This window comes from Mustelus asterias, chromosome 16 (genome assembly GCF_964213995.1).
Source record: "Mustelus asterias chromosome 16, sMusAst1.hap1.1, whole genome shotgun sequence".
Taxonomy (NCBI): Eukaryota; Metazoa; Chordata; class Chondrichthyes; order Carcharhiniformes; family Triakidae; genus Mustelus; species Mustelus asterias.
Genome location: NC_135816.1, coordinates 102,720,543 through 102,733,042, shown reverse-complemented (window position 1 = coordinate 102,733,042; position 12,500 = coordinate 102,720,543). Strand labels below are relative to the sequence as shown.

The following is a 12,500-nucleotide window of genomic DNA, read 5'->3' as shown; positions in this document are numbered from 1 at the left end:
GGGAGTGCCGCACTGTCAGAGGGTCAGTGCTGAGGGAGTGCTGCACTGTCAGAGGGTCAGTGCTGAGGGAGTGCCGCACTGTCAGAGGGTCAGTGCTGAGGGAGTGTCACACTGTCAGAGGGTCAGTGTTGAGGGAGTGTCGCACTGTCAGAGGGTCAGTGCTGAGGGAGTGCCGCACTGTCCGAGGGTCAGTGCTGAGGGAGTGCTGCACTGTCAGAGGGTCAGTGCTGAGGGAGTGCCGCACTGTCAGAGGGTCAGTGCTGAGGGAGTGTCACACTGTCAGAGGGTCAGTGCTGAGGGAGTGTCACACTGTCAGAGGGTCAGTGCTGAGGGAGTGTCACACTGTCAGAGGGCCAGTGTTGAGGGAGTGCCGCACTGTCAGAGGGTCAGTGTTGAGGGAGTGCCGCACTGTCAGAGGGTCAGTGCTGAGGGAGTGCCGCACTGTCAGAGGGTCAGTGCTGAGGGAGTGCCGCACTGTCAGAGTGTCAGTGCTGAGGGAGTGCCGCACTGTCAGAGGGTCAGTGCTGAGGGAGTGCTGCACTGTCAGAGGGTCAGTGCTGAGGGAGTGCCGCACTGTCAGAGTGTCAGTGCTGAGGGAGTGCCGCACTGTCAGAGGGTCAGTGCTGAGGGAGTGTCACACTGTCAGAGGGTCAGTGCTGAGGGAGTGTCACACTGTCAGAGGGTCAGTGCTGAGGGAGTGTCACACTGTCAGAGGGTCAGTGCTGAGGGAGTGTCACACTGTCAGAGGGTCAGTGTTGAGGGAGTGCCGCACTGTCAGAGGGTCAGTGTTGAGGGAGTGCCGCACTGTCAGAGGAACAGTGCTGAGGGAGTGCCGCACTGTCAGAGGGTCAGTGTTGAGGGAGTGCCGCACTGTCAGAGGGTCAGTGCTGAGGGAGTGCCGCACTGTCAGAGGGTCAGTGCTGAGGGAGTGCCGCACTGTCAGAGGGTCAGTACTGAGGGAGTGCTGCACTGTCAGAGGGTCAGTGCTGAGGGAGTGCCGCACTGTCAGAGGGTCAGTGCTGAGGGAGCGCCGCACTGTCAGAGGTTCAGTGCTGAGGGAGTGCCGCACTGTCAGAGGGTCAGTGCTGAGGGAGCGCCGCACTGTCAGAGGGTCAGTGCTGAGGGAGTGTCACACTGTCAGAGGGTCAGTGTTGAGGGAGTGCCGCACTGTCAGAGGGTCAGTGCTGAGGGAGGGCCGCACTGTCAGAGGGTCAGTGCTGAGGGAATGTCACACTGTCAGAGGGTCAGTGTTGAGGGAGTGCTGCACTGTCAGAGGGTCAGTACTGAGGGGGTGCCGCACTGTCAGAGGGTCAGTGCTGAGGGAATGTCGCACTGTCAGAGGGTCAGTGTTGAGGGAGTGCTGCACTGTCAGAGGGTCAGTACTGAGGGAGTGCCGCACTGTCAGAGGGTCAGTACTGAGGGGGTGCCGCACTGTCAGAGGGTCAGTGCTGAGGGAATGTCGCACTGTCAGAGGGTCAGTACTGAGGGAGTGCCGCACTGTCAGAGGGTCAGTACTGAAGTGGTGCCGCACTGTCAGAGGGTCAGTGCTGAGGGAGTGTCACACTGTCAGAGGGTCAGTGCTGAGGGAGTGTCACACTGTCAGAGGGTCAGTGCTGAGGGAGTGTCACACTGTCAGAGGGTCAGTGTTGAGGGAGTGCCGCACTGTCAGAGGGTCAGTACTGAGGGAGTGCCGCACTGTCAGAGGGTCAGTACTGAGGGGGTGCCGCACTGTCAGAGGGTCAGTGCTGAGGGAGTGTCGCACTGTCAGAGGGTCAGTGCTGAGGGAGCGCTTCACTGTCAGAGGGTCAGTACTGAGGGAGTGCCGCACTGTCAGAGGGTCAGTGCTGAGGGAGTGCCGCACTGTCAGAGGGTCAGTGCTGAGGGAGCGCTTCACTGTCAGAGGGTCAGTGCGGAGGGAGTGCTTCACTGTCAGAGGGTCAGTGCTGAGGGAGTGCCGCACTGTCAGAGGGTCAGTGCTGAGGGAGCGCTTCACTGTCAGAGGGTCAGTGCTGAGGGAGTGCCGCACTGTCAGAGGGTCAGTGCTGAGGGAGTGCTTCACTGTCAGAGGGGCAGTGCTGAGGGAGTGCCGCACTGTCAGAGGGTCAGTGCTGAGGGAGCGCTTCACTGTCAGAGGGTCAGTGCTGAGGGAGTGCCGCACTGTCAGAGGGTCAGTGCTGAGGGAGTGCTTCACTGTCAGAGGGGCAGTGCTGAGGGAGTGCTTCACTGTCAGAGGGGCAGTGCTGAGGGAGTGCCGCACTGTCAGAGGGTCAGTGCTGAGGGAGTGCCGCACTGTCAGAGGGTCAGTGCTGAGGGAGCGCCGCACTGTCAGAGGGTCAGTGTTGAGGGAGTGCCGCACTGTCAGAGGGTCAGTGCTGAGGGAGTGCCGCACTGTCAGAGTGTCAGTGCTGAGGGAGTGCCGCACTGTCAGAGGGTCAGTACTGAGGGAGTGCCGCACTGTCAGAGGGTCAGTGCTGAGGGAGTGCCGCACTGTCAGAGGGTCAGTGCTGAGGGAGTGCCGCACTGTCAGAGAGTCAGTGCTGAGGGAGCGCCGCACTGTCAGAGGGTCAGTGCAGAGGGAGCGCCGCACTGTCAGAGGGTCAGTGCAGAGGGAGTGTCACACTGTCAGAGGGTCAGTGCTGAGGGAGTGTCACACTGTCAGAGGGTCAGTGCTGAGGGAGTGTCACACTGTCAGAGGGTCAGTGTTGAGGGAGTGCCGCACTGTCAGAGGGTCAGTGTTGAGGGAGTGCCGCACTGTCAGAGGGTCAGTGCTGAGGGAGTGTCACACTGTCAGAGGGTCAGTGTTGAGGGAGTGCCGCACTGTCAGAGGGTCAGTGCTGAGGGAGTGCCGCACTGTCAGAGTGTCAGTGCTGAGGGAGTGCCGCACTGTCAGAGGGTCAGTGCTGAGGGAGTGCCGCACTGTCAGAGGGTCAGTGCTGAGGGAGTGCCGCACTGTCAGAGGGTCAGTGCTGAGGGAGTGTCACACTGTCAGAGGGTCAGTGTTGAGGGAGTGTCGCACTGTCAGAGGGTCAGTGCTGAGGGAGTGCCGCACTGTCCGAGGGTCAGTGCTGAGGGAGTGCTGCACTGTCAGAGGGTCAGTGCTGAGGGAGTGCCGCACTGTCAGAGGGTCAGTGCTGAGGGAGTGTCACACTGTCAGAGGGTCAGTGCTGAGGGAGTGTCACACTGTCAGAGGGTCAGTGCTGAGGGAGTGTCACACTGTCAGAGGGTCAGTGTTGAGGGAGTGCCGCACTGTCAGAGGGTCAGTGTTGAGGGAGTGCCGCACTGTCAGAGGGTCAGTGCTGAGGGAGTGCCGCACTGTCAGAGGGTCAGTGCTGAGGGAGTGCCGCACTGTCAGAGTGTCAGTGCTGAGGGAGTGCCGCACTGTCAGAGGGTCAGTGCTGAGGGAGTGCTGCACTGTCAGAGGGTCAGTGCTGAGGGAGTGCCGCACTGTCAGAGTGTCAGTGCTGAGGGAGTGCCGCACTGTCAGAGGGTCAGTGCTGAGGGAGTGTCACACTGTCAGAGGGTCAGTGCTGAGGGAGTGTCACACTGTCAGAGGGTCAGTGCTGAGGGAGTGTCACACTGTCAGAGGGTCAGTGCTGAGGGAGTGTCACACTGTCAGAGGGTCAGTGTTGAGGGAGTGCCGCACTGTCAGAGGGTCAGTGTTGAGGGAGTGCCGCACTGTCAGAGGAACAGTGCTGAGGGAGTGCCGCACTGTCAGAGGGTCAGTGTTGAGGGAGTGCCGCACTGTCAGAGGGTCAGTGCTGAGGGAGTGCCGCACTGTCAGAGGGTCAGTGCTGAGGGAGTGCCGCACTGTCAGAGGGTCAGTACTGAGGGAGTGCTGCACTGTCAGAGGGTCAGTGCTGAGGGAGTGCCGCACTGTCAGAGGGTCAGTGCTGAGGGAGCGCCGCACTGTCAGAGGTTCAGTGCTGAGGGAGTGCCGCACTGTCAGAGGGTCAGTGCTGAGGGAGCGCCGCACTGTCAGAGGGTCAGTGCTGAGGGAGTGTCACACTGTCAGAGGGTCAGTGTTGAGGGAGTGCCGCACTGTCAGAGGGTCAGTGCTGAGGGAGGGCCGCACTGTCAGAGGGTCAGTGCTGAGGGAATGTCACACTGTCAGAGGGTCAGTGTTGAGGGAGTGCTGCACTGTCAGAGGGTCAGTACTGAGGGGGTGCCGCACTGTCAGAGGGTCAGTGCTGAGGGAATGTCGCACTGTCAGAGGGTCAGTGTTGAGGGAGTGCTGCACTGTCAGAGGGTCAGTACTGAGGGAGTGCCGCACTGTCAGAGGGTCAGTACTGAGGGGGTGCCGCACTGTCAGAGGGTCAGTGCTGAGGGAATGTCGCACTGTCAGAGGGTCAGTACTGAGGGAGTGCCGCACTGTCAGAGGGTCAGTACTGAGGTGGTGCCGCACTGTCAGAGGGTCAGTGCTGAGGGAGTGTCGCACTGTCAGAGGGTCAGTATTGAGGGAGTGCTGCACTGTCAGAGGGTCAGTGCTGAGGGAGTGCCGCACTGTCAGAGGGTCAGTGCTGAGGGAGTGCCGCACTGTCAGAGGGTCAGTGCTGAGGGAGTGCCGCACTGTCAGAGGGTCAGTGCTGAGGGAGTGCCGCACTGTCAGAGGGTCAGTGCTGAGGGAGTGTCACACTGTCAGAGGGTCTTTCCCTTTACCCCTCCCTGTCTCTGTAACCTCCTCCAGCATTTCTGTCTCTCTCTCTGTCTCTCTCTCTGTCTCTCTCTCTCTGTTCTCTCTTTCTCTCTCTCTCTCTGTCTGTCTCTCTCTCTCTGTCTCTCTCTGTGTTCTCTCTGTCTCTCTCTGTCTCTCTCTCTCTCTGTCTGTCTCTCTCTCTCTGTCTCTCTCTCTCTCTCTGTCTCTCTCTCTCTCTGTCTGTCTCTCTCTCTCTGTCTCTCTCTCTCTCTCTCTCTCTCTCTGTCTCTCTCTCTCTCTCTCTCTGTTTCTGTCTCCCTCTGTCTGTCTGTCTCTCTCTCTGTCTCTCTCTCTGTCTCTCTCTCTCTCTGTTTGTCTGTCTCTCTCTCTGTCTCTCTCTCTCTCTGTCTCTCTCTCTCTGTCTCTCTCTCTCTGTCTCTCTCTCTCTGTCTCTGTGTCTCTCTGTCTCTCCCTGACTCACTCTCTCTGACTCTCTCTCTGTCTCTCTCTCTCTGTCTCTCTCTCTCTGTCTCTCTCTCTCTGTCTCTCTCTCTCTGTCTCTCTGTCTCTCTCTCTCTCTGTCTCTCTCTCTGTCTCTCTCTCTCTGTTCTCTCTTTCTCTCTCTCTCTCTGTCTGTCTCTCTCTCTCTGTCTCTCTCTCTCTGTGTTCTCTCTGTCTCTCTCTGTCTCTCTCTCTCTCTGTCTGTCTCTCTCTCTCTGTCTCTCTCTCTCTCTGTCTCTCTCTCTCTCTCTGTCTCTCTCTCTCTCTGTCTGTCTCTCTCTCTCTGTCTCTCTCTCTCTCTGTCTCTCTCTCTCTCTCTGTCTCTCTCTCTCTCTCTCTCTGTTTCTGTCTCTCTCTCTCTGTCTCTCTCTCTCTCTGTCTCTCTCTCTCTCTGTTTGTCTGTCTCTCTCTCTGTCTCTCTCTCTCTCTGTCTCTCTCTCTCTGTCTCTCTCTCTCTGTCTCTGTGTCTCTCTGTCTCTCCCTGACTCACTCTCTCTGACTCTCTCTCTCTGTCTCTCTCTCTCTCTCTGTCTCTCTCTCTGTCTCTCTCTCTCTCTCTCTCTCTCTCTGTCTCTGTCTCTCTGTCTGTCTGGGTGCTGCTGTTGGGTGAATTATGTCACTGTCACCACGCGAGTGCGGGTTGCTGAAGCAGTGGGTGTGTGTGGGAACTCACCATGCCAGTGTCGGCACGGGAACAACGTGTCGACTTGGAAACGAACACCGAGAGGACGAGGCTGAGTGTGAGTTCCAGCAGCGAGAACAGCAGGAGGACGATCAGCGTGTAGTACGTCAACACCTGCAGAACGCAGCAACAACTAGCATTAAAACAGGGACAGGAGGAGGCCATTCGGCCCTTCCAGCTGCCCCCCCATTCATCCTGATCACGGCTGATCATCCAATTCAATATCCTGATCCCCCCCTTCCCCCCATATCCCTCGATCCCTTTCGCCCCAAGAGCGAAATCTAATTTCTTCCTGAAATCACACAACGTTTTGGCCTCGACTACTTTCTGTGGGAGTGAATTCCACACATTCACCACCCTCTGGGTGAAGAAATTTCTCCTCACCTCAGTCCTAAAAGGTTTCCCCCTTATCCTCAAACTCTGACCCCTAGTTCTGGACTCCCCCCACCATTGGGAACATTCTTTCTGAATCTACCCTGTCTAACCCTGTTAGAATTTTATAAGTTTCTATGAGATCCCCTCTCACTCTTCTAAACTCCAGTGAATATAATCCGAACCCACTTAGTCTCTCCTCATGTGACAGAGCTGCCATCCCAGGAATCAGCCTGGTAAACCTTCGCTGCGCTCCCTCTATAGCAAGGACATCCTTCCTCAGATAAGGAGACCAAAACTGCGCACAATACTCCAGGTGTGGCCTCACCAACGCCCTGTACAATTGCAGCAAAACATCCCTATCCCGATACTCAAATCCTCTCGCTATGAAGGCCAACATACCATTCACCTTCTTTACTGCCTGCTGTACCTGCACGCTTACTCTCAGCGACTGATGCACGAGGACTCCAAGGTCTCGCTGAGTAGCCACGGCAGACGGTGGAATTTGAATTCAATAAAAAATATCTGGGATTAAGAATCTACTGATGACCCATTGTCGGAAAAACCCGTCTGGTTCCCTTTAGGGAAGGAAATCTGCTGTCCTTACCCGGTCTGGCCTACATGTGACTCCAGAGCCACAGCAATGTGGGTGACTCTCAACTGCCCTCCGAGGGGCAACTAGGGATGGGCAATAAATGCTGGACCCAGCCAGCGACCCACGGATGAATAAGCAAAAAAACCTCTCTCAACTTTCTCAGGTCAGAATCTGCCTTCCACTTATTGCCACTGAAGAGGATTCCCTTTCTGAAGGATGGCGAACCAGATGTGTTTTTCGGACAATGGCCGAAATTGTGGGGTCACCACCTCTGAGACTATCTCCTACCACTGGAGATCATTCTCCGAGAAGCCATGATGGGATTTGAACCCCCCCCCCTCCCAATGCCCTCACCGCCTCCTCCCCACCCCGCCACCCCCCGCCACCCCCTCCACCCCCCCCCCCACCCACCCCCCCCCCGCCACCCCCCGCCACCCCCCTCCACCCCCCCCCACCCCCCCCCCCCCCCCGCCACCCCCCGCCACCCCCCTCCACCCCCCCCCCCACCTCCCCCCCCCCCCCCCCCCCCCCCCCACCACGCCCAGCCTCCCCAACTCCCACCCTCTTGTTCTGGGACCATTTCTGGATTACTGATTTACTGACACCATTAGACCATAAGACATAGGAGCAGAATGAGGCCACTCGGCCCATCGAGTCTGCTCCGCCTTTCAATCATGGCTGATATTTTTCTCATACCCATTCTCCTGCCTTTCCCCCATAACCCCTGATCCCCTTATTAATCAAGAACCTGTCTATCTCTGTCTTAAAGACACTCAATAACCCGGCCTCCTCTGTGACAAAGAGTTCCACAGATTCCCCACTCTCTGGCTGAAGAAATTCCTCCTCATCTCTGTTTTAAACGATCGTCCCTTTAGCCTGAGGTTGTGCCCTCCGGTTCTGGTTTTTCCTACTCGTGGAAACATCTTCTCCACGTCCACTCTATCCAGGCCTCGCAGTATCCTGTAAGTTTCAATAAGATCCCCCCTCATCCTTCTAAACTCCATTGAGTACAGACCCAGAGTCCTCAACCGTTCCTCATACGACAAGCTCTTCATTCCAGGGATCATTCTTGTGAACCTCCTCTGGACCCTTTCCAAGGCCGGCACATCCTTCCTTAGATATGGGGACCAAAACTGCTCACAATACTCCAAATGGGGTCTGACCAGAGCCTTATACAGCCTCAGAAGCCCATCCCTCCTCTTGTATTCTAGCCCTCTCGACATGAATGCTAACATTGCATGTCCCTTCCTAACTGCCGACTGAACCTGCACGTTAACCTGGAGAGAATCTTGAACAAGGACTCCCAAGTCCCTTTGTGTTTCTGATTTCCGAAGCATGTTCCCATTTGGAAAATAGTCTCTGCCTCCATTCCTCCTTCCAAAGTGCAACCTCACACTTTTCCACATTGTATTCCATCTGCCACTTCTTCACCCGCTCTCCTAACCTGTCCAAGTCCTTCTGCAGCCCCCCCTGCTTCCTCAATACTACCCGTCCGTCATGTCCCATCACCCCGGCGAGGGCGGGCTTGGCAGGGTACCGCGCTCTCCGAACCGGTCACCCATGGGCGAGGGAACCCTCTACTCCACCAACCCCCCCACCCCCCCCGCTGCCCCACCCCTCCCCCCCACCCCGACCCCAAACCCCTCCGACTTACATAGAACTGTGGATTTCTGTTGCAGTCCGAGACGTTGTAGACGCAATGCTGCACTGTTGACATGTCCACCACGTAGGTGATCGCCCCGCACACCGCCAGGACGGAACTGATGATGTTCGTGGCCAGGCACGCCCGCAGCTGCAGAGGAAGGACCCGTTAAAACTCAGACGGGGCGAGTACGCGGCCAGGCAGCGAGTGTGAGCTGCGGCGAGAACACAAAGAGAACGCAGGGAAGGATTGGCGAGCGGACTAACTGGAGTGAGGAGGATGGAGGTTCACCCCGGGGGATGGACATGGGGGAGGGTGCATCATAGATTTATACAATCCCTACAGCACACAAACAGGCCATTCAGCCCATTCAATTTGATGCAACGACAATCCCACTCAGATCCTATTCCCATATATTCACCCTGCTAGTCTCCCTGACACTAAGGGGCAATTTAGCATGGCCAATCCCCCTAACCTACACACCTTTGGACACTAAGGGGCAATTTAGCATGGCCAATCCCCCTAACCTAAACATCTTTGGACACTAAGAGGCAATTTAGCATGGCCAATCCCCCTAACCTACATACCTTTGGACACTAAGGGGCAATTTAGCATGGCCAATCCCCCTAACCTACACATCTTTGGACACTCAAGGGCAATTTAGCATGGCCAATCCACCAAACCTGCCTATCTTTGGACACAAAGGGACAATTTAGCATGGCCAATCCACCTAACCTACACATCTTGGACACTAAGGGGCAATTTAGCATGGCCAATCCACCTAACCTGCACATCTTTGGACACTAAGGGGCAATTTAGCATGGCCAATCTACCTAACCTGCACATCCTTGGACATTAAGGGGCAATTTAGCACAGCCAATCCACCTAACCTACACATCTTGGACACTAAGGGACAATTTAGCATGGCCAATCCATCTAACCTGCACATCTTTGGACACTAAGGGACAATTTAGCATGGCCAATCCACCTAACCTGCGCATCTTTGGACACTAAGGGGCAATTTAGCATGGCCAATCCACCTAACCTGCACATCTTTGGACACTAAGGGGCAATTTAGCATGGCCAATCCACCTAACCTGCACATCTTTGGACACTAAGGGGCAATTTAGCATGGCCAATCCACCTAACCTGCACATCTTTGGACACTAAAGGGCAATTTAGCATGGCCAATCCACCTAACCTGCCTATCTTTGGACACTAAGGGACAATTTAGCATGGCCAATCCACCTAACCTACACATCTTGGACACTAAGGGGCAATTTAGCATGGCCAATCCACCTAACCTGCACATCTTTGGACACTAAGGGGCAATTTAGCATGGCCAATCCACCTAACCTGCACATCCTTGGACATTAAGGGGCAATTTAGCACAGCCAATCCACCTACCTACACATCTTGGACACTAAGGGACAATTTAGCATGGCCAATCCATCTAACCTGCACATCTTTGGACACTAAGGGACAATTTAGCATGGCCAATCCACCTAACCTGCGCATCTTTGGACACTAAGGGGCAATTTAGCATGACCTGCGCATCTTTGAACATTAAGGGGCAATTTAGCATGGCCAATCCACCTAACTTATACATCCTTGAACACTAAGGGTCAATTTAGCATGACCAATCCATCTAGCCCGCACATCTTTGGACCATGGGAGGAAACCGGAGCACCCCGAGGAAACCCATGCAGACACGGAGAGGATGTGCAAAATTCCACAGAGTTACATGAGGCTGGATTCGAACCCGGGTCCCTGGCACCGTGAGACAGCAGTGCTAACCACTGTGCCACCCTTGAAGTCTTGCTCCGATTGTACAGGGCTTTGGTTTGGCTGTACCTGGAATATCGCGCACGGTTTTGCAGGAAGGATATTCTTGCACTGGAGGTGGTGCAGAGGTGGCTCACTGCAATGTTCCTGGAATGAGAGGCGAAGGAAATTGGGCCTAAATTTTGAGCTTAGAAAAGGGAGAGGCAATCTCATTGAAACATTCAACGTGATGGCACGCTTGCCTTTATTGGTCAGGGTATTGAGTACAAAATCAGGATGCTATGTTGCAGCTTTATAAAGCTTTGGCTAGACCACACTTGCGTTCAATTCTGGTCACCACATTACACGAAGGATGTGGAGGCTTTGGAGAGGGTATAGAAGAGGTTTACCAGGATGCTGCCTGGATTGGACGGTTTGAGCTATCAGGAGAGGCTGGATAAACTCGGATTGTTTTCTCTGGAGCGGCGGAGGCTGAGGGGAGACCTGATAGAAGTCTATAAAATCCTGAGAGGCGTGGAAATGGTTGACAGAATCATTTTCCCAGGGTTGAAATGTCAGGGGAGGCGATGGCCTAGTGGTGTTATTGCTGGATTATTAATCTAGAAACTCAGCTCATGTTTTGGGGACCCGGGTTCGAATCCCGCCGCGGCAGATGGTGGAATTTGAATTCAATAAAAAAATATCTGGAATTAAGAATCTACCATTGTTGGAAAAACACATCTGCTTCACTAATGTCCCTCAGGGAAGGAAATCTTACCCGGTCTGGCCTACATGTGACTCCAGAGCCACAGCAATGTGGGTGACTCTCAACTGCCCTCCAAGGGCCAACTAGGGATGGGCAATAAATGCTGGACCAGCCAATGACGTGTCCCACAAATGAATAAAAGAAATTAGGGGACCCGCACTTAAGGTGAGCGGGGGAAAGTTGAAAGGAGATGTGAAGTTTTTGTACACGGAGAGTGCAAGGTGCCTGTAACATGTTGCCAAAGGTAGTGGTCCAATTGGGGCAAGTGAGAGATTGAAGAGTTAATGTCCACTGTAGGAGGCAAGGTGAACTATTGCAAGAACGGCAGAGAAACAGCTCATGGGAGCAAACTGACAAAACAGGTTAACATGATGTGGAGATGCCGGCGTTGGACTGGGGTAAACATAGTAAGGAGTCTCACAAACACCAGGTTAAAGTCCAACAGGTTCATTTGGGAGCAAACGCCACTCGCTTTCGGAGCGCTGCTCCTTTGTCAGGTGATCTCCCACTCGCCTGACGAAGGAGCAGCGCTCCGAAAGCGAGTGATATTTGCTACCAAACAAAACAGGTTCACCACAGTCTCCAGCTTGCTGAGCCTGGCTGGGGTGCGCGTCCAGCTGAGTACATGACAATGTTCTCTTTTGCACTAACAAATGGTGTATCCTAAAGACATTATGCTTATGTTCTGATGGGTGGGGGTTGTTACCAGTAAATGTGTATTTTAATAGGATGGTCTTTCTTAGGCAGCAATTCCTGTAACTACTCGTTTTTGATTGAATCAGATGATGTGTGTTAAGTCTTGTTTGAAATCACATCTACCTGATGGGATTGTAAACTGTATAAAAGGGGTCAGCCTTGTTGCTCCGCGCGCTTTTTACTAACTGACTTCCTGCACTGAGTGGAGGTTAAGTAGTAAAGTAGTATCGAGACCTATAAGATAATGAAGGGGCTGGATAGGGTAGAGGTGGAGAGATTCTTTCCACTTAGAAAGGAAGCTAGAACTGGAGGGCACAGCCTCAAAATAAAGGGGGGGTCAGTTTAGGACAGAGTTGAGGAGGAACTTCTTCTCTCAGAGGGTGGTGAATCTCTGGAATTCTCTGCCCACTGAAGTGGTGGAGGCTACCTCGTTGAATATGTTTAAATCGCGGATAGATGGATTCCTGATCGGTAAGGGAATTAGGGGTTATAGGGATCAGGCGGGTAAGTGGTACTGATCCACTTCAGATCAGCCATGATCTTATTGAATGGTGGGGCAGGCTCGAGGGGGCTAGATGGCCTACTCCTGCTCCTATTTCCTATGTTCTTATGTTAGCCAGCCTACATATGTAGAACAAATAAAGAACTTTGATTCTGACAACAGTTGGTGTTTGTCTTTGTATCAAGGACGGAAGAGTCTTGCGAAAAACGAACTTAACGCAAGGGTAGGCGACCTTGCCCATCCGAGCCGTGTTCGGTGGGAACCCAGTGAGAAGGCCATTCAGGATACCTTATGCTCACCCTGGCTTGCCCCAGCCCACTGCCTCTAAACCCCCCAGCGGGATAGCG

The 12,500-nt window shown here is 54.4% G+C and overlaps 1 protein-coding gene across 2 annotated transcripts in view; it reads right to left on the bottom strand.

Annotated features, from left to right (window-relative positions):
* The window catches only part of LOC144505326 (membrane-spanning 4-domains subfamily A member 15-like), a 31,626-nt gene that overhangs the window by 3,045 nt on the left and 16,081 nt on the right, over positions 1-12,500 (bottom strand). The window contains exons 5-6 of one of the 2 annotated variants that reach the window (XM_078231444.1): positions 8,438-8,575; positions 5,808-5,930 (exon numbers count right to left, since the gene is read on the bottom strand). In XM_078231444.1, the coding sequence (XP_078087570.1) occupies positions 5,808-5,930; positions 8,438-8,575 (261 nt within the window). The remainder of the gene's footprint in view (positions 1-5,807; positions 5,931-8,437; positions 8,576-12,500) is intronic. The other variant, XM_078231445.1, reaches the window with a different exon arrangement.